Source organism: Ammospiza nelsoni, chromosome 14 (genome assembly GCF_027579445.1).
Source record: "Ammospiza nelsoni isolate bAmmNel1 chromosome 14, bAmmNel1.pri, whole genome shotgun sequence".
Classification (NCBI taxonomy): Eukaryota; Metazoa; Chordata; class Aves; order Passeriformes; family Passerellidae; genus Ammospiza; species Ammospiza nelsoni.
The window spans coordinates 15,413,562-15,440,478 of record NC_080646.1 but is presented as its reverse complement, the minus strand read 5'-3'; the positions used below and the strand labels follow the sequence as shown (position 1 = coordinate 15,440,478).

The 26,917-nt window shown below is 43.1% G+C and overlaps 2 protein-coding genes across 3 annotated transcripts in view; both read left to right on the top strand.

The window, feature by feature from the left end:
* DAPK2 (death associated protein kinase 2) overlaps positions 1–5,873 on the top strand; it is a 46,684-nt gene extending 40,811 nt beyond the window's left edge. The window contains exons 10-12 of the mRNA XM_059482336.1: positions 1,251–1,340; positions 1,515–1,595; positions 2,114–5,873. Of these exons, the coding sequence (XP_059338319.1) occupies positions 1,251–1,340; positions 1,515–1,595; positions 2,114–2,188 (246 nt within the window). The 3' untranslated portion in view covers positions 2,189–5,873. The remainder of the gene's footprint in view (positions 1–1,250; positions 1,341–1,514; positions 1,596–2,113) is intronic.
* Positions 5,874–6,064: 191 nt separating this feature from the next.
* The window catches only part of HERC1 (HECT and RLD domain containing E3 ubiquitin protein ligase family member 1), a 99,254-nt gene continuing 78,401 nt past the window's right edge, over positions 6,065–26,917 (top strand). For both annotated transcript variants that reach the window (XM_059482496.1, XM_059482497.1), the window contains exon 1: positions 6,065–6,234. The gene's annotated coding sequence lies outside the window, so the exon portion shown is untranslated. The remainder of the gene's footprint in view (positions 6,235–26,917) is intronic.

The window sequence follows — 26,917 nt, the reverse complement described above, 5'->3', positions numbered from 1 at the left end:
AGGTGGTTATTAGCACTCTGCAGTAAAGTGAGTTGTTTAGAGTCAGTGGTGGTTCTGAAAGGACACTGGGAAATTTTTCATAATGATTGTACAGCTGACATTTAGCCAGTGACGTTTTTTCCACTTCAAATTGATTTCTGCTCACTTGTTGCACCAAGCTGGCTGTTTGCAGCGTGAGGAAATTATATTTAAAGCTTAATTGTCCCAGTTCTGTTGAATGCAAATGGTGTGTACATCGAAATGAGAAGGGGACCCAGCTGATAGCTTGGCTCCTTGAAGTGCTGCTGAGATACCTGCAAAAAGGCTAAACTTACAGCATTTGATGAGAAGAGTGAATTTGTTGTCTCAAACGTTTTAAATTATTTTGCTGAAAAAGATGTTTAAATCCTCACTGATGTGTTTTCGATTCTCCTTTGGTACTCTTGCTGTTTCAGGTGCATGGCTTGGCTGCATTCCAGTCCAGTTCAGTACAAATATTTCTGTGTTATCCACCTCCTACATACGCAGATCAGAGCAGCTGGAATGGTTCTAACTCCATACTCTTTGAAGGGCTGATTCCTGGCCTTTCTCTTTTCACTCTTGTCTGATCTGGTTTTGAACCATTTCTTTCTTGCAATTTCTCAGATTTGGTTTTAAGGTTTATGCAAATTTTGAGGTACTTTTGGAATTGAAATGTGCTTCATTTTCAGAAGGACCGTGTCAGGATTTGTGGAACATCTGTTCCTTAACACCAGGTTGACATCCAAAGCACTAGGCACATGTCTGAATTCTGATCTATATTCCTCTTTATTCCTATTTTTCAATCGTCAGATATTGCAATTATTGCCTGGGTGTCAATGCCTTGTGCTGTCATACTCTGGCTATGGTTAAAGGCCAAAGCTGCAGTTTTCTCAGATAGCATGTATCCTTATCACTAATACTACATGACAGCTACCTTTGTTCCATTTTATTACGGTGATGTAATCTAGAGAAAAAGGAGATGGGGCAGGTGTGCATGAGAAGCACCTTAGCAACTTTACAAACTGAAAGCATAGCCTTAGCACCCAGTAGTTTTAGGATTTTATTTGTGATCAAAAGGGTCCTGTCTAGGCCCAGAGTGGGTTAGATTTAATTCTTTTTGTATGAAAAAACCTGTATGAATCTGTAGCTTCCCCAGCTTTCTTTCAGCTAGCTCCAGTTCACATGAGGTATCTTGCATATTTTATGCACCAAAGGGAGCTGAAGAATAAAATTGCTCTTTTATCTTCCAGCCCATGGACAAGCAGCAGGCTTTGGTTCGGAAATCATCTGTTGTTAACCTGGAAAACTTCAAAAGGCAATATGCTAGAAGGCGATGGAAGGTACGACAACAAGCCTTTAATCCTTCTCACATGTGCCTTCCCAAGCCTGGTGGGATCAGAGGGCAAGATAGAGCTTGAAAGTAAAATTGTAATAGGCAGTAAATGAATGAAATGTGTTTGGATATGTCTGCACTGGCTGTGTGATCACATTGGTTTTCCTCCCTCTCTGCACAGCTCTCGTACCGCGTCGTTTCACTGTGCAACCGCTTATCGCGCTCGCTGGTGAATAAGGTCCTGACACAAGAGGAGAGTTTGGTAGGTGCATTCCTCACACAGGAAGAAGAGAAGAGCTGGTCTTACTGTGCAGTTATTTTTGCTGTCCTTCATGGATGCACAGCCCAACAAGACAGCAGTGGCTTGGAGTGGGAAACCAGAGGGGACCGTGGCATCATTTGTGTCTTTAATGCTGCTCTATGTTCTGTTACTGTGACAGGAATCTTGTGCAGGGAGAGCCAGGGACATGATGGACCTTCTAGGGGCTAAGCACATTATTGTGTAAAGGAGGAGCCTGCAGATGATGTCTGGATCACAGGCAGTGACCATGGGGTGTGACTGAGAGCTGAGCAATTGCAGGGGAGGGGCACAACTGCTTTGTGCCCACCTCTGTGATGGAGGGTGGAGGACCCTGGCACTGCCTGTGACCTTCTGAAGTGAAAATTTATGGGCTCTATTAGCTCTGCTCTTCTCAGTAGATGATACTGATAATACTGGAACAGCATGTTTAAGAGCATGGTATCTGATTTACATGAGACTTTTTGGCCTTTCTATTTCAGAGAAATTGTGAAAGTGACAGTGAGGATCTTTCACAAAGGAAAGCCCCTCCTCAGAGGAGAAGCAGCATATCATAATGGGATGAGAATTCCATGGACAGGAGAGAGGAAACTTTCATCCTTGCTGAAGCAAGCAGCCCTGGCAGCAGACTTGGACTTCTTGTCTGAGTCCTTGGTATGATGCTTCTTGCTTCTCAAAATACCCCAACAACTGGACAATGGTCTTAAATGCCTACTAAGCATTTTGTAAAATTGGGAATCAAGATTCCCAGGGAAATGCTACAGCACAAGCACCAGTTGGAGTGCTTTTATATGTTGAGTGTTTCAGTGATACTTCAGTGATAATGATGTCAACTGCACTCAGGGTGTGGGGTTTCTACTGACAATCTTTACTGCAGAGTAATTCACATTCCACACAGTGGTTAAGACTGTGGGCTTTATTATTTCAGTCAGGGAATTGCTAGTGAGTTGTAAGGGTTTTCTTTAAATTCAATTTTTATAGTTGTTAATAGCATAAATATTTGATGGCAGGTATCTGACAGGTTTTGTTAGCTGTATGCAGTACTCTGTTATTGCTGCCACTGAAAAGAAGATCACAGTGTCATTACATATCATAGCCTTCATTTTGTGAACCTGGCAGTAAATAGTTCTGAAATGCAACAAGAACTGTGCTCTGGCCATGGTCTCTGCCTGAGGATTAGCACAACTCTCATTGTTAGTGTGAGTGCAACTGACTGTGGCACTGAAGTAGGACAAGGCAATTTTTGGATGAAAAAGAAAAAAATTCTGTAGTGATTTACATGCACCTGAATACAACATTTTCACAGAATGATGACAGGATGCCTCACCAAAAAAAAAGGACATTTATAAACCTAAAACATGCAAAGAAATAGTCTTTATTAGACTTGTTATTGCTGTCAATATTATTTCTTTTCAGCAAATTGGAGACTCTTTAACACTTTTTTGTATAGGTGCTGTTTACATGTAACTCAGACTGCAGACATCTGTATTTTATTCAGGGAGTTGTATCCAAAATTGAGGAAATAAGCACTTTGATATTGGTGTAATATCTTTGCATAGGCAAGTTGCATCATTTAAAATATATTAGTTTCTAAGCCAATATTGTTCAATTGGTACCAAAAATGTACATAGACTAGGGTATTTCTTCATTTGAATGTATTTGCTGTTAGAAGTTCCTATTTATTTTGTGATTTAATGAATTAAAAATCAGAAAGCAAGTCTATTAGAAACAACTATAGATGGACGAGGAAACTGATTTAGTTTAGCTTTACACTTGTCACCTCTAGGCTGAGGTTTTAGAGCAGAAGGTGTTGAAAACTAGTATCAGGTTAATTTTGATGGCTTCCAGTTTCTAAGAAAGAAATAAAAATATGCTACTTATATTTGTAACTTTGTATCCTTGCTGAGTTGAAGACTAAAATGCAGTTGATAAGAAATTACTTCTGTGAAAGGAAGGAAATGTATGAGAAGCTTTGGAGGAGAGGCAGAATGTAGGATTTGATGGAAGAAACATAAAATGAAGGAGCGGGTGGGAGGAATAAAGCAGTGGAGAGGAGTGAGTATGAGAGGGATGTGGAGCTGATCCTGGACTGGGAAAGTTGGAGGAAAGGAAAGAGAATGTGGATATATAAATTGTGGAAGCTGGAGAGTAAATGTTTCTGCAAATATGGCACTGCATTTTTATACTAATTTCTATACATTTTTATTTAATTTCTATTTATTTTATATCTTGTGCTGCCATAGCCTGTGACATGAGCTGGTCAAAGGATGAGGTGCAGGTCATGGGCTCCTCTTCATATTCAATTAAAAGGTATATTTCTGAACTTTCTGTGTAATTCTTGAGACAGAATCCTCAAAAAGCGTCACAGTAATGTATGTATTAAGAGGGAGCAGTAACCGGGAAACCTGAAGTTTCAGTGTATCCTAATTTCAGCTGGAATAGAGTTAATTTTCTCCTTAGTAGCTGGTACAGTGCTGTGTTTTAGATTCAGAATGAGAATAATGTTGATGATAATATGCTGATGTTTTAGTTGTTGCTAAGTAGTGGTTACCATAAGTCTGGACTTTTCATGCTCTGCTGGTGAGGAGGTGCACAAAAAGCTGGGAGGGACCATAGCCAAGAACAGCTGTCCCAAAATGGTCAGAGGGATATTCCAGCCCATGGAATGTCATGCTCTGCATGTAAACTGGGGTGAGTTGGCTGGGAGCCGGGTCACTGCTCAGGGATGGGCTGGGCATTGGTCTGTGGGTGAGCAGTTGTGTTGTGCATCACTTGGCTTTCCTGGGGTTTATTCCTCTCTTTTCTTTTCCACTATTATTCATTATTATTATAATATTTTTCTTTAGTTCAGCTACAAAACTGTTCTTATCTCAGAGTAAACCTTGAGGTTTGCTTTCCAAATCTCCTCCCCACCAGGGCCAAGGAAAGGTGAGCGAGGGGCTCTGTGGTGTCTAGTTGCCAACGGGGGTTAAACCATGGCAGTGTCTGGAGGGAATCTTTCATAAACAGAACACTAAAAATATCTATTTGGATAAAAAGCCTCCCAGCTTACCTACCAAATTTTGCTTTCTGCTTTCCCAAGGATGTGGAAAACCAAACAGACTCCAAGCCAGTGGTATTTTTCTGAATTTTTGGACTTTGAAAACACCTCTGGTTTTCAAATTTGAGATTGTGGGATGTGTATGTAAATTACACTTCTGAAAATTAAGCCCTGGTTAAAATAGGTGTTAGGTTGTTGGATCAGGATTGTGCTTTCATGGAGATGGGGTTATTCTCATGTAAAATCCTAGCAACTATTGAGAAAGATGGGACTCAGCAGAAAGGCAGACAGAGTGCAAGGCTCTAGGAAGCTCTGGCTTATTAATTCTACCTTTATAAAGATGTAAGGTGGTGTTTTAACAAAGACATTACAGACAGCTCACTGAATAGTCTTCAGTCATTTTTGTGCCCAGGTGAGCTAAGGCCAGGCCTTTCTCTCTGACCCTCAGTCACTGCACACGGCTCCCAAGCAACTTCATTGCACAGAAACCACAGCACGCAGCGCTGGTGTCCATACAAACCCTTCCCTGACTGTTCCAGGTAGGAGCATGCTGCGAGTGTAGAATCTCTTGTACTCAGGACTAATGTTGGTGATGCATTAGGGAGCTTTATGGTGTTTTCCCAGCTGTGGTGTTCTCTGTGTGTCCCATGGGGTGAATCTCAGCCTGCTCAGGGAGGCACAGTGTAATTGTGCTGCTTCCAGCCCTGGCAGGACATCTGCTCCATGCAGGGCTGCTTCTGATATTCACCACCAGGGCGTTTTGAACAACAAAATACAGGTTCCTTTCAGTAAAGGGCCAAAAAAAAAAAAAAAAAAAAAAAAAAAAGAAAGAACTACATGGAAGGAAAGGGAACATTGAAAGAATTTTCTGCTTTGCTGGGAGAAAAAAAATAAATCTATTTTCTATGTATTATTCTGTTTTGCATTAGAGAACCTGGAAATGAAGTGATGTCTGGGAAAAAAAAGAAAAAGCACAGTTAAAAAAAAAAACAAACCGTTAGCCCACAAGTATTTTTATTAAAGTATGGCTATTTGGCTAGTTTTATTCTTATTTTAGTAGTGATGTTTTTTAATCTACATATATTTTTTATTAGGAGAAACACACTGATTTTTAATATTTTTTTGTTTGTGCCTGGAAATAGTACAGACTGTCAAAAATAGCAGAGATATTTGTAATTTGCTAATAAAATATTGGAAAGCTGGACGGGTGTGTGTCTGTGTTTCCCGAGACCAGGGCCTGAGGCGAGGCCCCTCGGCCGCAGCTGTGGAGCCCAGGAGGGCGGGAAGCGGCAGCGCCTCAGGGCAGCGGGAGGGAGCGGGCCGGGGCCGGCGGCTCCGGGCGGGTTTGTGCCGCCCCTGCCCCGCAGCCACGGCCCGCTGGGCGTGAGGGGTTCCTCGGGGTGCAGGTGGCGGGAGGGCCGCTGTGGGGCTGCGGAGGAGCCGCCGCCGTGTCACCGGCTCGCCTTTTGGTCCGAGAGGGCTTGATGGGCTCGACAGACCGCGCTTCCCCCTCAGGAGCGAGGCTCCACAGCTCGAAGCGGGTCCCGCACCCTGGACAGCGAGGTAAGCCCAGTGACTGCTGAGCCCGGCAGCTCTGCTCTTGCTGCCCTCGCCTTTGGTCTGTGCTCTCTTACTCCATTTACTTTCACTTCCTCCTATTTTCTTTTAATAAGAGCTGTTGTTCCTGTTATACTTGTATGTAAGTCAAGGAACTTGTATGTGCAGGGAATATATTTAACAATGTTCAGTTGAGGATTAAAGAACTCAGAGGCATTTCTTTTCCCTCTCTCGTTTCTATATGATCACTGTAACTGGCTGACATTCTGTATTGCTCACATAAATGTCTACTCTGACTTCACATAAACTTCAAACTTTAACAACTTTAGTGCTCAGATGGTAGCTAATACATGACTTTCAGCATGCAAATTTCAGTGAGAGGAGTTAAAGAGGGTCAGGTACACCTTGTTACTAGGCAGGGCTGGCAGGGAACCATTACCTGTAAGTGATCATGAGCCTGATGAAGTGATATTGCAGCAAACTCCATCCAGCTGGGGCACAAAGGGTTGGAAGCTTGTGCAGGATGGCCAGACTGTGGCCTCCTCGCTGTATTCTGAGGCTCAGGGGCAGAAGTTTGGCCCTGAGGCAGAGCTCTTGATGAGTTGAGGATGTGAAGGTTTCAAATGGACAAGAAGTCATGGTCCTTGTCACGGTGAGTAACTTTGCAGAGGGAAGGGTGGATTAAGGAGAAGTCTTGGGGAGCCCTGATGGAGTGGAGAATGGGCTTTGGCTGTCTGAGGAGATGGGAAGGAATGGCTGATCTGGCTGTGGGTCTGGGGCTGGTGTGTGCACAGGGATCTGTGGCCATGCCCTGTACACAGTGCACCCCGTATCAGAAACGTGGGTGATCCAGAAGTCTCAGCATGGATCTGGGTTCTACCTGCAACTCCTTGTGCCAGAGCCTGTTCAGGAGTCTCCTCACAGTGTCATTGCTGGTGTATTTGCTGTTATTTTTGAGGGGTATGTGCAGAGACTATCACTGAGCATTAGCTTTTTATAGCAGTTTGCTACAACTTGTGGCCACATCTCAGAGGTGTGACATTTTCCTGTTCTACTTGGAACTGTGCTCAGTCACAGCCTTTTTAGAGTGGGATGTATCCACTCAGCAGAAAACCTAAGAAAAATGGTGCCACATCAGTATTTCCTAAAATATTTTCCCAAGGATGAACCTTTTGAGCTACGTACAATGCTTTGTTAAATATAATTGTATGAAGTGTCTTGTGTGCATGTGAATTGTCTTAATATAACAATTATTTGGTAAAAAAGAAGCTCTTAGGTAATTCAGTTACCTTTTAAATCTTTTTACTCTATATATGTAAAATATGCTGTAATGTATAGGTATTAAATTTGAATTTAATTAGATTAACTGTTTTGAAGTGTGGAAAAGCCTTTCTAATTTTTAGCTTACAGCCTCTCATTCAGCTAGCAAAGGATGGGAAATGCTACATTTTGGTTTGGTCTTAGTTATGTAATTCAAGAGAGAGCAACATAAAGATGGAGATTTGGTCTTGGTGCTGAGCCTTTAATCTTGTCTTGGTTCATGCTGGGCCTTTAAAACCTGTAGCATATAAAGTTAAGTCCTCAGAAGTCTGCAACAAGCGAAGTCTGATTTTGAAATGTGAGTGACTCAAAGCTCATGATGATGAAAAGTTGGGAATATGTGATGCTGCTCTGTCATCTGGAGTGCTCTGTTTCCCTGCACCTGGATCAAAGCAGGCAGAATGGCTTTTCTGACCTGGCACAGGAGTGCTCTGCAAGCCAGTACTGAAATATGCAGTGTTCCCTGCACAGTGTGTGTCTGTGCCTGGATTTGTGCTCCTATGAGCAAATTAGAGATTCCAGATCCTTTCCTGAAGTTTGGTTATTGTGCCAGGAAGAAATTCTGCAGGACTCTGTGGGACACCTGGAATGACACAAAGCAGGAGGCTGTGTAGCTGAAGTAGATCCAAAGCCAGCTGGTGGGGGCAGGTCAGTCACCAAACATGGTCTGTCATGCCAGGGGTCACAAGCTGACAGACCTGTGGTTAACTGGTTAACAGACTTGTGGCCCAAGGTCGTGCTCTTACGCAAATACTGACCTACATTTAGAGTTTTTGGGGTTTTTTTTAATCCCAAGGACCAAATTCATAGAGCTATTCCATTTGGCATGCATAACGCTGGAAAAAGTATAATGTACAAAGTTATTAATGCAGAGTCTATACTGAGACTGGAATGCCACTGTAAATGGAACCATGCTTATGAGATGGCTGATCAGTTAGCAGAGCAAACTGTATAAAATTATTTAGATCTCTACTTTTGGGCTTTCTAGAGCATGTAAGACAATTTATGATTTTTTTGAGGAGTGTATCCTGGTGTTACTGATGGAGAGGTAAAAATAGTCATGTATGTGGAGCTGCAGGGACCTCAGTTTTTGCTGTAGTTGGTAAATATAGAATTTTGAAGACTGCTATTAGAGGAACCTGGGTAGTGCTGCTTTCAGGAGGGACAGCTGTATTTTCTGCGCACAGAAATGTCTCAGTGAGGTTGAACCACCGCTTGTTTCCTTCCTGTAGTTTCTTTCCATAGTTAGCTGCAGCAGCTCCATTCCAGAAGTGATTTCCTGGGTCTCAGTGCTCAGAGCCGATGGTGTCCTCCCATTGTTTTGCTTTGAAAGCTGAGGCCATTTAGTCACACACAATGGTGTGTGCTCAAGGCATTTGAGCTAAAATACAGAAATTGTCCTTGTGTGCCTTGTGGCTACCAGAGGTCTCACCCCTTCTCAGCCGAGAGCCCTCAACGCCAGGGTAGTGACAAATGCTCACTCCCTGTGCTCTGAGCAGCCTCCCTGGCAGAGAGGGAGCCAGAGAGAAGCTGCAGAACCTCTGGTAGCTGTGTGGAAGGACTTGGCCATCTGTGCAGGAGGAGCTTGGTGCCGGTTCCAGGTGACAAGTCAGGGCTGCCCCCAGAGGCAGACACTCTTCCACCGTCCAGTGCAGCACTGAAGGAAAGAAGCCTTGAAAGAGGAGTTTCAGGTATGCCTTTTTTATTCTATGAGTTATCTAGGGCCCATTAGTAATTATGGAAATGTTTTTCTGTTATGTGTAGAATGATTTGAGGGCTCTGATGAGGTGCTGAAAAGCTTTTTAAATTTTTTTAATGGTGGGGAAAAGCACCTGCAGTTGTTTATTTTAACTTGGTGTAGTAGGTCCCTGCCCTTCAGTGTCTTTTTTGTAGGGACTGAATGTGCCTCAGAGGGCAGGCAGTTTGTTGGGTATGCTAATTAATAATTGTAGAGTCACACCAAGGGTTTTAAACATTAGCACATGTCAGAGTTGCTGTTTTTAGTGGAAGAGTTCTTGGAGCCTGCCACACATGGGTGGGGTGCACCTGAGGTGGCACAGCCTGCATACCATAGCACAGGCAAAGGGCTTGAGATAGCCTTATCAGTCAGATCCATATGTGCATAAGCAAAGTCTGCCAGCTTTCGCTTTTCATAAAATACTGTGGAAAAAATGATGCACTTTTCATGAAAATTAAAAGTTTGCTATTTGCATCATAAGGGCTGAGGAGGCAGAAAACGTAAGTTGAATGCATATATTCTATCTAGGAAAGGATGGTTTGGGGCAGATGTGACAGGGGAGGTAGGGGAGGTGGGGTTTCACTTCAGAAACAGCAGTGATCTTCAGTGAGAGTACCTGTAAGGGAAAGACCTCTGAACAAAATCTCCAGAGAGCAGAATGAAGATAAATGTGCTAGTACACCTTTCTAAAAACAAGGGAGTATGTTTGGAAGAGTTTGTGAGTTCCTTTCCTACTGGTTTTGATGCAGGTTTCTTGCCTTCTTTGCCTCACCCCAATGTGTACTTCCACTCAGATTTTTCATTTCAAGGAGCACTGACTGTTTATTTCTTTTAAAAGTCACTGGAAGGATTGCAGATGTTCATTCTGTTTGTTTTGAAAATCAGCAGGCTAGGGACTGTTAGAAATGGTACTGAGAATTTTCCCAATTGATGATGATGAACTTTTGTTCTGTTTAATGGCTTTGGCTCCACTGAGTAAAGTAAAACTTGATGGAATTTTCAGATGGGGTTTCATTTTTGCTAAGTTCAGGTACATGATAAGTAACAGTTACATGTGGGGAAATAGAGGCTTTTTCACCACCGGATGTCATACCAAGTCCATGTGTCTTTAGAACTATCTGTGCAAGTAACTCATGTCTAGTTTAAAGGCAGACCAAGCAGGGTCTCACACCACTGAAAGTATCTGCTGCTAGAAAACTCTTGTTAACAGAAGAGGGCAATAAAAATTTCTTCTGTCTTAAACCAAAATAAAAGTACAGCAATACCTGAATGGGAGAAAAATGGCAATGCTGCCTGCAAGTCTGGGACATGACTTTGAGCATCTTTTGGGACGGAGTCTTCATGACAAAACCTGCACTAGCAGTTTGCATGCCTTAGCTTCAAGCAATTTCTGTAATTGAAATTAATTAAAATACTCACTAGCTGCTGTTCTGAAGTGTTTGGCTCTCCTTTTGTTACTGCTCATATGAAAGGGGATGCCTGATCTTTAATAAACTGCATGATCTGCAGGAACTTCTGGCAGAACAGTGTTATTTTGGAGACGCAGATCAGCAGCCAAGGAGGTGAATTTTAGCAAGGAAGAGGACTCACCTGTCCCTATCAGTGTTTTTGTGAGCATTAGAGCTTCTTAGAAAAGTGCTGAAAAATCAGAGGGCTGAATTGTGGGGGTTGCTGCTGCTGTCCAGGAGCTGCTCTGTGTACCTCTGGTGAGTGACCCAGAGCACATGGCTGAATTGGCCTGACACTTTTTGTTTGAGTGGTCACTATTAGGGAGACACCTTCTTTGCCCCCTGAACAGATACCCAGTATACAGGAGGGTTAAGGGGAGGCTGCTGACAAGGTACTGCTTATCTGCAAGGTGTTATTTATCTGCAAGTGGTAGATAAATAAATACTCTTCTGAGGCTGTGGTGGATGTAGCATTTCCTTCTCCTTCTGTCATCACTTCCATAAAATGTAGCCAGGGAGCAACACCCTGAGTGATAAAACTCTGTTCACTCCAAATGGCACTGACAGGATTGTGGGATTGCCAGTCCCACCAGGTTACAGGGCTGGTGGGGGGAATCCTTTGGACCCCAGAAGGGTGACCAAAGGCCTAAAGGAGACTTTTCAAGCAGTCCCCACATGGTTTGGCCTGTGTTCCTGACTCTGCACCCAGAGAACTTTTCATTTGTGACAAGAATTAGATTATTTTCCACTCCTTAGTGGAAGAATCAGTGAAAGTCCCTCTTCTAAGACTGCAGCAAACTAATTTTCTTCCAGAAAAAGTTGTGTTTTGTGGGACCAAAAGGCACCTTTCAGAACAGGTGTTCTAGTATCTTTGTTCATATCTCCTACTAGAGCATCAAATGAGCTCAGTGGGGCTTTCCTGGCAAGCTGGTAGAATGCATGCCCTTAAATGACTAAATCAGTCTGATTCCATTTTCCTCCTCTGCTTGTGAGCAGCACAGATGGTTCTGATTCAGGTAAATGCACCTCACATGGCAATGCTGCAATGCTGCAATGCTTGTGGTGCTGTGCATTGCACTTGTGCCAGGACCTGAGAGGGGCTTCTGCAAGGTCTTTTGGGTATTGAATTTCTGCACCTGAATTTAAGGCTGATAAAGCAGTTGACAAAATAAAAAAAATTGTTAGGGAGTTCAATTAAACCATTGTCTAGTAAGTATTATTAAGAGGTAGCTGAAATGTTAGTTCTCTTGGCTTTGGTTAGGACCAGTGTCTATCTCAGTCTGCTTTGAAACGAATTAAACCTGCAAGGTGATGTGCAGTAATTAAGAAAAATAATTAATAAAATCAAGAAAAATGTGCTTGGGAACCAAACTGTGTGACTTGCTTAGTTTAAGGCAAAAAAAATCTACAACTATCTGTCAGAATATATTGCTTTGTCTCAGAAGAAGTGGAAACTAGGGAAATTGAGCAAAATGAACTTCCAACATGGTCATGGGAGTTTAAGAATCAATTGAAAAGCTAGTTTCTGTATTAAATCAACACTAGTGTTCATTTGTTATCAAGTTAAGACATTTTATTTGGTAGCAAAGGAAAGCTGAGAATGTTTAAATGCTCTTTCACACAGGTCTCCCTTACCCTGCCCAGCCTCTTATGCTTTTTTGTACTTGTAGCAGCTTTGCTTAACAACTCCCTAGAGAAACAGGGAGCAAAAGATAATACAGATATTTTGTTAAAAAATAAAAAATCTGAAACCACTAAATTAAAAAAAAAATGGAAAGTTATAAAATCTTATGTACTTTTCAAATCAATTTTATGCAGCTGCTTTTAATCAAGCTTTCATAATGTTTATCTACAGTAAACTTTTCCTGTACTTAACAGCTATGTACAGCTGTTGCCAGCCCAAAGAAAGGTCATGTTAATGTCCTGGTATCATTCTAATTGCATGAAGTAAAGATTTTCTCTCCAATTTCTCTTTCTATTGAGTACTGCAGCTTTCCTGTGCTCTGTTGAAATTCTGTGTGAGTGAAGCTGTTCTCAGGCAGTGCAGTTCATGCCAGACTGGTGGTGTTCACCCCAGCACATGTTAAGTCTTAAGTACTTTGGAAGTGACACACTGTTTACTTTTGATTGTTGTTCAGTAAAAATGTAAATATAGGACAGTGATTTTGAGGGCAGTGACTTCAGAGAAAGTTGTGTAGAGCTCTAAAACGTCAGCCAAGATCTCTTCTGACCCAAATGCTAAAGATCAGCAGAATTGACCTACATTGTAATAAAAATGTGTGTGGTCTTCAAATGGCATAGCTAATTAACACATAAAAGAAACTAGCAAATTTGTTACAGTACTCTATTTAAATCCCTTCCCATGTTTGTACATGGTGTCTGAGCACTGTCTAGTCGTGGGCAGCTTTCAGAATGGTGTGAAATATCCTCTAAGGCTTAGCAAGACACTGATTCACTTGACTTGTTTTGTCACATGGGTTCTTGCTCACAACAATTGAGCATGTTTATGAAAAGTCTAGATTCAAGCTTATTTTTAAATATAAGCTTAAAACCTTCTTAACTTCTTACTGAACTGTAACTTAAGGGGAGTTAAGCATCTGATCCCCTCAGAGTTAAGATACAGAAATGATGACTCACTACAGTGAGAAGTTGCTGGGCATTTGCTGGGTGGTGCTCTTTTGTTCTCTGTTGCAGTGTCCCAAAATGAGGAGTGACATTGTGTGTGTGGAGGTGCCCATGGCTGGCCCAGTGCCAGGCTGCAGTGCAGATGCCCTGTGGCTGTGAGCAGGATGGCTCTGGCCTGCCAGGCTGGCCCCTTTCCCTGGCACTAATTGCTTTCAGCGTGCCTGAGCTGTGCCCTGCTGCTCTGCTGGGATCCAATGGCTCTCCTTTGTTTCTGTGCTATAGTGGCCTGCGCTCCTCCTCCTGTGTCACATTCCTGTGTCAAACTGTTGTGTAGCACAGCCTGATTTCTCATGCTGTAAAATACATTATTTTCAGATAGAGGGGAACATCTAGAATTGAAATAAAGGTCTGACCCTGAGCTCTCAGGACAGGGTCGCACATGTCTACCAAATGCTCTTCTGAAGGAGCTCTGACCTATGCTGCACTCTCTCTCTATTTAGATCTAAGCATTCCTGTCTTTGCAAAACCTGAAAATCCTTCTCAGGGTCCTGCTTCAAAGGAAGAGCCCATATCTGTGCTCTTTTCATTGCTGTAGACTTTCTATCTGTCCTGCCTCAGTTTAGGCATGGCTGTGGATCCTGGGGCATGTTAGAGCAGCCTGGGCTGGAATGAACTGTGGTTTGAAAATTCACATCAGTGTGTGGAAAGATGGACAGGCAGATACCTGCCCTCCCTGTTATTTCACTATTGTTTTGCCTAATTGTCTTCCTGCTCCATGTGCCTGACAGCCTAATCTCCTCTCCAGTGCCCAGCTCTGGGACAGGTTCATCCCCATAATTCCCTGGTAGGGCATGGGATCATGAGGAACCCTAAGGACTGGGGTGTGCAGGGGTCCTGGCAGAGGGGTGCTGGAGAGCATCCCTGCAGGTCCTCACAGGTTCCTGCCCAAGAGCTGCCAGTAATGGATAACCAGCAGGGAGAGTAGCCTGGGCTGATGGGTGTTGTGTCAGGGAGCTTCCTGTTTGCCCAGGCCACCAGGACTACACTGTTGCTTTTGCAAAGGCCTGGTGTAAGCCATCGCTCTTCTTTCACTAATTGTACCAGTGTATTTATAAAAGTTTTTTACTTCATACTTTGTCCTTTGAAATCTGGAGGCAAGACCCAGCAACATTTCTTCAGGCTACCTTCTCTTTCAAATCCTGAGCAGAGGTTTCCTCTCAGCATTCTCAATCCATAGGTCCCAAATTACTTTCCTGCTGCTGCTGTGAATGGTCCTTCTGCATTACCTTCCTGTGGTGTTGATTCCTTGTTTTCACAGTAGCATTTCAGCTTTTAATTCAAGGAGGACACCCTAACATGAAATGTGCAATGTAATAGAAAGTGTTGTCCGTGTTGCTTCAACTGCCTTGCTGCTTTTGGTTTATCTGGGTCATGACTGTTGCATTGCTTCTAAACTGTGGCCAAAGTAAATGACTGCTTTTTTTTTTTTGTTTTGTCTTCAGTTGTGAACTTTAAACATCGTTCTTCCAGCAGCACACAAACAATAATATTAATTTGTATTATTTTATTCAACTGCTGCATTGAAAGGAGGACATTGGTTTTGGTTTTAGTTCCTTTGGGGTATGTTTCTTAAGACACTGTTACATGGAAGAAGAGCTAAGGACGTTTCTTGGAGTGGCATTTCCAGGTATTAAAATAGCTTGTTCTCTGTTGCATATGGCTATACATCCAACAGAAAGCTTGTGAATGATGGTGGGCCACTTAGAATCCCAGCACTGAAAATATTGCAGACAAAATAAAATACCAAACTGTCTCACTCCTGTGCCTTGCCCAGCTTCTCTGTTGTAGATAAATAGCTCCAGCATCAGCCTGAGGAAGTGCATGAGCACTGATGTGGGGCACATTGCCTTCCCAAGGTCACAGTGTTCCCCTGGAGCTGCTCCGTGCCAGGCTAAGGGCACACATCCCCTGGCAGGGTGAGGTGGCACTGCTGCTCTGGTCATGTTGTGTGTACTGAGCACAGGCCAACTAGAATAAAGTGTGTTTGCAGACTGGCTGGCCTTGCAGTGCAGGGGGCTGGGTCATGTGTTGATGAGAGAGACAAAATGGAAAATGTTCTTAAAAAGGGGAGAAAGGGTAGTGAATGAGGGCAGCAGGGAAATGACACTGAGGAGAAGCTGGGAGAGGTGGGAAAAGGTCACTGTGTTGGGCAGTGTGGGCAGCAAACATTAGGGCAGGTGGAGGGGATGGCAGTGGGTGTGGGCCAGTCCATGTCCTTAGGCATTGGCCACGCACCATGCCCTTCCAATACAATGGGGGTTTTGGTTCTGTGACACCCCACAGCAACAGAAGAGATGCCTATTTTCATTCCCATGTCACCATGCTGAAATTAGCCATTCTGGCACCCTTCTTATCAGTAGGTTTAATTCCATAGCTTTGACTTCATTCTTAGCACCAATATTCAGCACTGGATCACCTCACTGAAATACAGATGTGAGAGCAGGACCAAAAAGGATCCCAAAGCCTCTCCTTGCTCCAAGGCTGGCACAGCAGGCATCTAATTGTACATTGCTATGGCAAACTCTGTATGTGATAGCAGAGAGTAGGAACTTGGGGAATGCTTCAGCTGGAAGCAGAAAACTGACAGAATTTCTAAGCTAATTCAAAAAATGATCCATGAAGTTCAGATAGAGATAACTTACATCCCATCCTAAATATGCAAATTAGTCAGAGGATGCATTGATGGGCTGTTCTTTAGGACACCAGCTTGGATAAACAGGATGCTCTTTGCAGCCCTTTTTGTGCCAAGGGCAGAGCTTTCTATTCATCTATATAATTAGTTTCTATATATTCTATTTCATTAATTTCTATATAATGGAACTGCTTTCCATTTCAAAGCAAAACTTGGGGTTATTTTTTCTTTTTCTGTTAGGGGAATTCCAGGCCTTTTTTAAACAAAAAAGAGAAAACTGCTAAGGTGTGTTGGGTAGTAGTTTGGTTTCACTCTTGAGAAGAGGAGTGAAAGGTTTTAAATGTTATTTTCCAAGTGATTCTGTAATTAAATTGATTTAACACTATGCAGAGCTTGATATAGTGCATTTGGAGAAAATTCAAAAGTAGGTGTAGGATGGGGTTTTAAATGAATTGTCTGTTGTGTATTTGCCTTGATCTTTTCTTACTTCCTTATTTTGTTTTTTTTTTCTTTGAATCATTTTTATTGGCTCTTACGTGCTTTCATAATTTTCATTATGGAATTAGCTGAAGTGTTTAATGATAGAAATGTTTTAACTCATCTCTTTTCTGGGTGATTTAGGGCTGAATTAGCAATGTCAGAGAGGAAATGTCTGTTGGATGCTCTGTGATTGTGTCTGTCAAATCCAGGACTTCATGGCACATACAAATCCAGAATACCTGTGCAAGGAGCCCTGGGCTTTTGGGTTAAACCCTGGAATTGGAAAAGTTGCTCCATCTGTCCAGGCTTAGTTTTGACCTCTCTGAAATGAAGATGATGATAGCACTCCAAGTGAAAGAATTTTTTTTTCCAGCATTCATTTGGGAAGTGACCTTTATGCTGCCGAGTCTCCCTGGTGAGTGGGTGTGCTCCTTGCCCAGCAGCAGCCAGGTGCTGTGGTGGAGCAGCCCCAGGAGCTGGGTGGGACAGCAAGGAGGAGTTTGGAACTTTACCAGTCCCTTCTGCACAGAGCACTCTGAGCAGGTGTTTCCTTGTAAAAGGAGAATATTAGGTAACGTGCTGAATGAAACACAGCCTGTGCCAGACATATTGGGATGAGGTAACTCTGTCCTATTTGTACATTTCCCCCCTCTCATCTAAGGGAAAGAGGATTCTTTTTGAAAAATATTGTGAATCTCAAAGTGAAAGGTGTGAGAGGGTATTGTTTGTCTTGTGGTGTTTGCTGGAAAAAAAAAAACTGAATGCAAGAACAAATGGGATGAGAGGAGATGTGGAAACAATGGGAAGAGAAAAACTGCTTTTAGCCTTACAGAGTAGTCATTGATTCATGAAAGCACAAGGATAATTCCTCATTGTACAGCTTTCAGACAACAGCTGGAATATTCACTTTGAGTTAAAGACTAGAAAATGTTAATGAACTGACAGAAGCCAAAGAAAAGTCAGTAAAAAACCCCAGCAGTTAGAGGACCAGACAAATAACTGCTAGGAAAAGGGAGGGAAAAGTAGTGGAATGGAATGAGCAAGGACGACACATAGGTGTCAGAATTGAAAAGAAGGATAAAGAAGGATAAACTCAGAGAAAAATCAATTGCTTTTGTAGCTCAAGTTCAGAAAGAGGAATTCTGGGGCAAAAATAGAGTTGTAAGTTTGGGGGTTTTTTCCCTAAAAAGATTTTTTTGAAAATCTGTTGTTTTAATTTTATCTGGTTTATTCTGAGGAATGATCTAGATAATGTGGAAAAAGAAATTCTTTCTAAAAATGCAAACAGTGCATTTGAATATGCTGTACAGATGAAAGGTTTTTCAGTATCATTCAGGCCTTCAGGTTTCATGTGGCACAATCACCTGAGTACTGTGTGTAATCATGGTCTGGAATGTTACTAATTTTGAGGACAGCTCTTATCTTTTTTTATGCATTTGTATTCTGCAAAGAAAACCTAACTCCCAAATATAAAAAAATGCTTTTCCTAGGTTTAATATTTACCTTTTATGAGATTATTATTTATTCTGACTTTTGAAATTAAATTCTTGATGAAAGAAATGATGTATAGGATCTTGCATGGAAAATTGTGGGAAAGGATAATAATATTTTGCATTTGTGCAGAAAGATCAGAGTAATTTGAGAGCAGGTCTGTGCCAGTACTTAGATGTATAACTTACTTCAGAGAGAAATAACAAGGAAGGGGATTTAGTCAGGGTCAGATGGCCTCAGTGAAAAAACTGAAGCTTTTTGCTGTACTGAAGCCCTCTAAATAAAGGATTTTTTCTGGTTATGGAAATGGGGAGTAGATCAATGTTGTGCTTGTGAATTGCACAAACTTTAGTCTTTCTTTTGTAAACTTTTCACCTGTCTTGGGTTCCATTGAAGAAACCAGAACGGTGCTTGCTGGAAACAGCTCAGGTGTTCCTGTGCTGCTGAGCCCAGTTTGATGTTATGCAAGTCTCTGTGAACATTAACTGGTGCAGCCCTGTGGTGCTCCCTTTTGGGAGGGCTCTGAGGCTGCTGGGGATGCACACATGCTGTATTTGGCAGAGCTTGGATCCATCCCCTGTGTCCTGCCAAGAGCAGCTGCTCTGTGTGCTCCTGAGGCTCCAGGGCCATGGACGCTGGGTCACCTCTCCACTCGAAATGCAAAGGGACGGGGAATCTCCAGTAGGAAGCACAGAGGGGTTCAGAGGGGTCCTTAGAGCCCTGTGCTGCCTTTTTTCCCTGCTTCCATTCAGAGGTCTTGCTCACTGAGTAGGAAAGAGTACAGTGTGTGGGAGGGGAAAGCGATTGTGACAGGCACTTTTCTTTTCCTGACTGCATTGCTGAAAGCAAGGGAAGTGGAGACACACTGCAGGGTTGTGCAACAGAGGTTTTAAAGCAGAGCACCAAAATTCACTTGTGAGACCCCAAAGGAACTGTGAACAACCCATAAGAATGCAGCTAGGAATGGCAATCCTATGAATGATACCTTAACCATTGGCCATTCTCTTTTGTTGATTAGTACTCTCCATTATTTTTGTGCATATAGGTATTATTGTGACACAATATTTAAGCTGCACTGTAGCTGTGCACTGGATGCTACCAAATTGAGGTGATGAGAATTCTAATCCTCTTGAAGTCCTAGTAACCTGCTTGCCACATGTGCTCAAAATGTCTCATAGCCATGCATAGATTAGGTTGGAATTAGTCCTGTGTATGAATTCAGTTGTTACTTAGTTGCTCACACATAATCCTTTTAATTTCCCCAGTGAATTATCATTCATTGTCTTCCAGTGCAAACCCCCCTTGATTCCCATGCCTTTTCCCCAGTGGTTCACTGGAATGTTTCCTGTCATGGCTTGGCCAAGGGCATTTCTGAGGTGTGGAACCTTGATACAAAGCTGGGCTGAGCAAAACAGTTTGAAAAAGTTACCAGCTAGCTAAAGAAAGAGAGAGATGGCCATGGGTTGAAGTAGATCTTACATTTGAGGTTACTTCAGACTGGTTCCTACCCTGCATTTCACAGTTGAACCAAGAGTAGAAGAAAAGAAGTGACATGACTACCTGCAATCCTGAGCCCTGAAACTGCTGATTATGTGGCACTGATGATTTGTGCTGGGGTAGGAGCCAGCTGGCCGTGTGGATGTGGCTTTAGATTGCTTCTGAATAAATAGCACTTAGTATGGCTCAGCTTGATATGAACAGGAAGTGCCAGGCAGAGGAACTGTCACTCCAGAACATGAGTCAGAAGATGAAGTGAAGGGCTGGCACAGATGCATTTATTTCAGTGCCTTCATATTTGGCATCTGTGCCCAGGCAAATGATCTAATAACAGCTCCCCTACATCCTTGGATCCACGGGAAAAGAGCCAGTGTTGTCACCAGTAACATAGAGAACACACAGGTGGATGTCTGGCTAGAAAGAATTTCTCCATGCATTTCATAGATTGGTGTAGGTTGCTTTAGTCATGTTTTTTAGTGCTTGCAACTGCTCTGTCCACACCTCCTCAGTGACTGCCACAAGCTCCTCTCCTCATCTTTTAATTGGCAAACTCGCCTCCCTTTTGCCTCATGTGAATTGTGAGCCATGAGAGGAGCCTTGCCTTTGAATGAGCCCTCACAGAGATGATGGCTTCAAAACTTTTTATTGGGTAAGTCCACAGTACAAGACTCTTCATATTTCTAAACACTCAGAATGTAACTTGGGGCAAATCTGGGTTCTGTTATGGTTAATAACTGCCCAGGCAGATCACTGTGATTTTTAATTACTCTTGGAGATGATAAAGCTACACATGGAGACCTAAAGGCAAGAGAGAGTCACAAGTAATAATTTGGTGTCTTCTATCCAATCGAGTTTTGTTCAGTATCATTTGTTCAGATTTGGGATCTTTCTTTTTTTTCCATTGACCATTTATTAACTGGTGGCACAGGAACATTCAATGTCCTTTGTTGTAATTGTTGGCCCATTTCTGTATAAATTTTTTTCTGAGTCACATCCCAAACCATACAGACTCCTTTCATTGCCATGACAACAGCAAGGCATGCCAATGTTAGCAAAGTCTGCTGGAAAAAGAGAAGTCAGTAAAATCAAAACACAGTTAATTGAGGTATTTAATATATAAATTCCCATTCTGTAATGATCTAAAATTATCCTGCATTGTGGAAAAATAGTTAAGAAGAAGCCCTAGATAAATAGCACAGCCTCATGCTGGACATTGGGTCTTGTCCTGGCACTGCATTATAAAAAAAGGTCTCACAAAAATAGTGAGAGTGGAATTGCTCATAGCCCTGGTGAAATGTTTGGATCAGAAGAGGATGAAGAGTTAAATGTGGTTACTAAAAAAGTAAAGGATAATTATTAACAGTCAGAAGAATGTTTGATGTTCAATTGTGTGTTGTTCTGTCACTATACCTATCTTTTCATTGCTTAATATTAAAAGTACATTTGCTGGGATTACATAACAGTACATTTTAAACTAATAAATAATGCAGTAACTCATGCAAAGTAATAGGGAATCATTGATGTAAAACAGGTCTTGTAGAGCTAAATGCTGGAAGAAATCTGCCTTAGTCAAGTGAAGCTGGGAAGGAGGAAGACTGTGGGTGGGACTTGAGAGGTCTGCATCATGGAGGATTATTTCTGTTTTAAAGAAGAGGTGAAGCACAGAGATAACAGAGGTACCATCCACAGCCTCCTTTCTCCTGAAACCTCCATGATCAGTCATATGGGCTTTCTCTTGGCCTCCCTCTGTGCTTTGAAGGTAAACTATTTTGGAAATAGAGACGGAGGATGAATGTCCTGCAGTCAGGGACATTAGGGGCTGAACTCTTGAGATTTGTAGTTTTGAATACTTCTGCTTATGCTTGCTGTGAAGGAGGGGGAGAGGATGAATGAAAAGCTGCGATTCAGGTATTCCTGGCCTGTGTCTGGGGGTGTCCCATAAAACTCTTCTCAACTTTTTTTGTTCCATTCACCCTGTTAATATATAGCTGCAGGTGGCTGGAGGGCTCATCTTTCCTCTGGTGTGTCCTCAGGGTACCCAAATGAGTTTCAGGAGCCTCTGCAATTTCCAAAGGATGCAAGTGCTATGTTTTCATTTAATGATAATTGACTCTCAGATGAGGTGGCTGAATGGTGGTGACAGCCATTGGTAGCATCAGAGCAAATGCAGACTTGTTCCCCTTATTTATGTCCTTACTTTCAGACCTACTGGAGCTACTGTAGGCTGGAATGCTGTTTGCTTTGTTTGGGCTCTCAGTAATTCTGCCACTACCTGCTGTGATGCACTAGACCTCCTCATCCTGCATCACCTGCCATGCTAGGTTTTATTCCAGTGTGGAAGCTCCTGAGTCCAGCTGGCTGCAGATGCAGACAGCAGCTCAGGCACTGGGGGTCTGGCTCTGAAGGGGAAACTGTGGAAGTCGCTTGACTTAGCAAAGATTGTAGTTAATATTAAATATTAACAGTTGCTATCTCATAAACAAGCTTCATGTGAGAATTCACAAAGATGCTATTCATAGCAATAGCTATTCACAGCATTGCAATAGCAATGGTCCTCCAGTGTAACCTAAATTCTGAGCTCAGGGAGCCTCTGGAAAGAGCCCCTGCATCCAGCCCTGCACCTGCATCCAGGCAAATGGCAACCCTTGACTCTCAGTACTGCACAGGGATTGATGGGCTGGGTAAAGACAAACAAAATAGAAAACCTTGCGGTTTTGTGAACTTAATATTTAAGTGTATGTAACTTAAAAGCATTAGACATTTGTGAACCTAAGAAACTCCTTGAGAATTATACAATGCTTGGCTGCAGGTGGAGCCTTCAAGCCATAAAAGCTGCAGTTAATGATAAGATTTTGTCTTCATGTTGTGATTAATGTGTGTGGGCGTGGGGCAGGTGAACATGGAGAAGAGCACATACTGCTGAGTGTGTGTGTTTATTATTCTTTCTCTTCTGTGGAATGGCAGATCCCCTGGACATGTCTGCACTGAATGTGTTTTCATGCATCTGTTGATTTTTTAAAGTGTATTTCTTATACAGCATCCTCTAGCTGACATATCTGAAATACTTAAGGAATGCTGTAAAATGTTTTTATAGTTTGCCCCTATTTTGATGGTACTTGTTACCATAGGTGGTCTCATCAATAAAGAAGGTGCTTATTCACAGCAGAGTTTGACTATGATTCTAGACAAAAGATTGGCTGGTGTAGTTAGAGGTACAAAACAAAAGAAAAATCTTACAACTTATTGAACAAAAATGGGTTGTCTTGACCATTATTCTCTGGGTTGATCTTGCATGGGTAAATTGCCAACAGAGACTTTTTTCTTAGTCTGTGATTTTTAGCTTGGTTGGATCAGACTTTTCAAAGCAAGGCATTTGAGTTTTATTCTGATGCAAAACGCTGTGCATCCCTGAGCTGCCTTTTAGGGGACAGAGTGAAAAGCCATCCATACCTGGGACGTGTCTCCACAGTGGTCAGTGCCATTTAGTCCAATTTTGGTTGGAATTTGTGTCACGAAATGTAACAGTCCCTCCAGGGAGCTGAGCTCTGCCATAAGGGACCTCCCCTAACACTTCATAACTCAGAATAAAGCATTGAGGCTAATGAGGAGAGATGCAGGAAACACAGGCTACAGGACAAGAACATCAGGATGGGATCGCTGATCCACTGGCACTGAGCATCAGCTGTGCCTTGGGAAGGAAAGGCAGCAGCAAGCACAGAGCAAAGTGTCCCCAAGTATTTTAGGGCTTTTTGTGGGACAGGGCATTTTTCTGCCAGAGGAGATGTCTTTGATAAACTGATGGATTTTTTTATTTCCTGTATTTTTCCAGTCTCTTTTTGAGTCCAGGCAAACTTCTACTACATTTTGTCCTGCATCAAGGTGTTCTACAGCCTAATTATATGTGAATGAAGAAATAGTAATTCTTTTCCTTGTTCTGAATTTTTCATCTACTCATTCCTCTTGTTACCTTCTAGCTCTTCCACTCGAAGAGCATAAACAATTATTCCCTGTTCACCTATTTCACATCACTAATCTTTGTAAGCTTCCATTGTGTTCCTGACTTAGGCTGATGTACTCAAACTATGCAGTCCCTTCTTGCAGAGTTTTCCTCTTGCTTCTGGTCAGTTTTCCTATTTAGTTTGTGAATGTCTACTGACTCAGTCATGACATCCCTAATATTGTATGGACTGTACCAGTTCCTGTGGCTATAACTGAGATTTCTCTGTGTTGTTTGTTGCCGCTGTGGCCTCACTCATCTTGGTGCGCTGTCCTTGCTGCCACCATCTAACCTGTGACAATGCTCACCGCATCCTTTATCCTTCTTCAGCCTTGGAATTCCATTCCTCAGTGGCAGTTTGACTTTTTGCTGTTATGTTGTTCGTTTTGTTTAAGCAAACGCTTTAATATCCTCCTGCTTGTCCTCCAACGTGATTCGTTCTGCCTTTTCTGCACTTTTTGTCCCTGCGTACGGCATCCATTTCTCTTCACTGCATGTCCAATACATCAATTCCATCAGGATCCCGGCCTAAATGAGGTGCTTCGTTTCCCTGACCCGTTTCTTTGGTCGTTTTTAAGCAAAAGCATTAGTCTGCCGTTCCTCACGCTCGCAGAAGCCCAGCAAACCCCAGTGTCAGGGCACTGTCTCCGTTCCCGGTGCCCGCCGCGCTCCCCTTCAGCCGGGCCGAGCCGCTCCCGCCGCGGGTTCCGCCGCCCTCCGGCCTCGGGGGCGCGCCGCGCGTGCCCGCGCACGGGAGGCGGCGGCGGGGAGCGGCCGGCGCTCTCGCGAGAGCCGCGCGGTAGCCCCGCGAGATCGGCGGCTCCCCGCCCGCGTCATGTTTTCCCTGTGACAATCCGGGCCGGGAGGACGCGGCTCCCGGCGGGATCTCCGCGCCCCGCTCTCCGCGCCCCGCCGGCCGCTCCCGCGGGGCTCCCGGGCCGAGCGCCGCCGCCTCCCCCCGCCGCTGCCTGGTGAGCGCGCGGCCGCGTGGGGCTCGGAAGCGCGGGCAGGGGCGGGAGGCCTGGGCGAGCCCGGGGCCGGGATGGCTCTCCCCGCGCCCTCCCCGCCCCACAGCACCGCGGGGCCGCAGCCGCGGGCGGCCGGGAGCGGGGGGAAGGTGCGGGAGGCCGTGAGGGAAAGGGGAGGCAGGTGGGGCCCGTCAGGTGTCACTGCCCTGTTGCTGAGGGTGGGAGAAGGAAGGGCGTCCTCCCGCAGCTCTTCTTCCTTCGTGGAGGATTTTGTGCCTTTTCAAAGCGGTCTAAACTGCGAATTCTGCACTGTGCTTCGGCTGAGGTCCTCGGAGCCTGTGCTTTTACCTCATGAACCTCATGAACGCTCTTGTAGTGTGGCCGTGCATTTTCCTCCAAATGTTAAATGCATCTCTGGGTACGTGCATCCCAGGTGGGCCCGGCAGGTGTCACAAAATTCAGTCTGAAATTTGTCATGTTTGCCTTCATCAGCTGCGTGCATGACTGTGGGTCGGTGTTCCTTGTGTCTCCACACCTGTCATCTGAATTGCGCCGTCTTCCCATGGCGTTTGTTGGGTCTTGCTTGCAATACTGAAACATTGTATGTATACTTTTACTTAGGGATTATTTATTTTGTATTTCCAAGTGAGGTCCTAGCAGGTGTTTTGTTGTTCTGATCTGGATTTGTTTTGTTTCTAACTGCATATGGTTGATTTCATTGGGATGTTGCTGTACACAAGCTGCTTCTCATGTTTTTTAAAGGGCAGAATCCTATTGTTAGGCCCTCTCCCTTTTACAGTGTATAGGAGAGGTTTAGTGCAGTTAAAACATTTTAATTTCTGTTGGCATATATCTAAGCTGATTGATTCCTCGTGAGTGGTGTAATTTCTTTAGCTGGAACTGTGCTCTATATACATGTAAACATATCCCGTGTGTGTCTGTATATGTACATGTGTTGTCTTATGAGGTTGATCAGATTTGTAGTTTAGCCGAGTGTTCTATGCTGGTATTTCATAATAAAACCTCAGTTTACATGTGCTGAAGTTAATGCTGCTTGTTAGAGACCCCATATATATAATATGTCTGCTCTATTGGGATGTGGGACTGTGGAGGACTTTGATCTGAGGGTTAAGTCTCACATAGTTTCGGGGAAAATTATAATAAATATTTAATGTGGAAAGGTAGACTGTGTCCCTGGTCAGTCTGCTACTACTTTCCCATTCTGAGAGCAGTCTGTTTTTGTGTGAAAGATTAAAAGCTGTACAATGTTGTGCTACGGGACAGAGTGGCATTGCCCATCTCCTGTAGCCTTGCACCCACGAGGAATTTGTTAGGTGGCTGTATCACAGTGGTTGTGTTTTAAAATGAAACATCTTAAAGCTTTCTGTCTCTAGAGTGCAAACCTGTAGTGAGGTTTTCCTCTCTGCTCCTGTGGTCTTATTTAAATATGTCATGGATGTTTTGTTCTTTGAACATTAAGACTAGATGAGTTTATGGGGTTGGAAGTGTGTAAGTTGAAGGGGAAGTGGGAATCTTGACTTTTTTTTGGAAACTGTGTAAATGAGGTGTTTATCTAATTGTTAATTAAACAGAGGGATGTCAAGTCTTTGACTTATTTTTGCCAAGAGACTGCTTGGCATAGTAAGAATATAACACAGTATTTTTTTGTTCATTTAATCTGTGAATTGCAAAAAAAGTTTAACAGTGAAAACTTTTTCTACTGCTTCAGAACTGAATTACATAGATAGTAGTTGATTAAAGATCTTTGTTGAGTTTTGCCTTTAGTTTTCCAATCTGAGGTAGCCATGAAGTTTATTTTTCAAAGAAAACAGTACAGGGGTGCTCTGCAGAAGCATATTAATATTTTAATTTATTAATAATATTAATATTTAAATTATCAGTAATGACTGGAGTAGGACCATTTTAAGAATGGGAAAAGCTACATATGAAATTAGCAGTAATATTTGTGTTTGAGTAGTAAAATTATGTACATTTAAGACGTTAAGACACATGTAGTATTCCAATTTTTCTTTCTGTTTTTAGTGTTATTATTCTTGTAATACTCGTGGGGTAGAGATGTGCTCATTCCCATTTTAAAAATAAGTAATGGAGACAGAAATTGTCCAATTCTCCAATACCTAAAATGTGTATTTTAGGTCGGCTTGGTGGAGCAGGTCATAGGTTGTTAGGAAGTCATGAGCCTTTCAAAGCAATGGCCTCAGATCCTGTACAGATACTTTATCTTCCTCTGCTCATGTAACTTGAGAGGTTTTTTACCTTGCACTGGTGTGTTTTAGTTCACAGTAGATGCAATTCTCTGTGGCTGTTTCTGACCGCCTGCTGTCAGTCGTGGGCAGCGAATGGTGAGCTCTGTGCTGCCTGTGTGTGCAGTGCTGGGCTCAGCAGCGCTCAAACTCTGCAATTGCTGCCGGG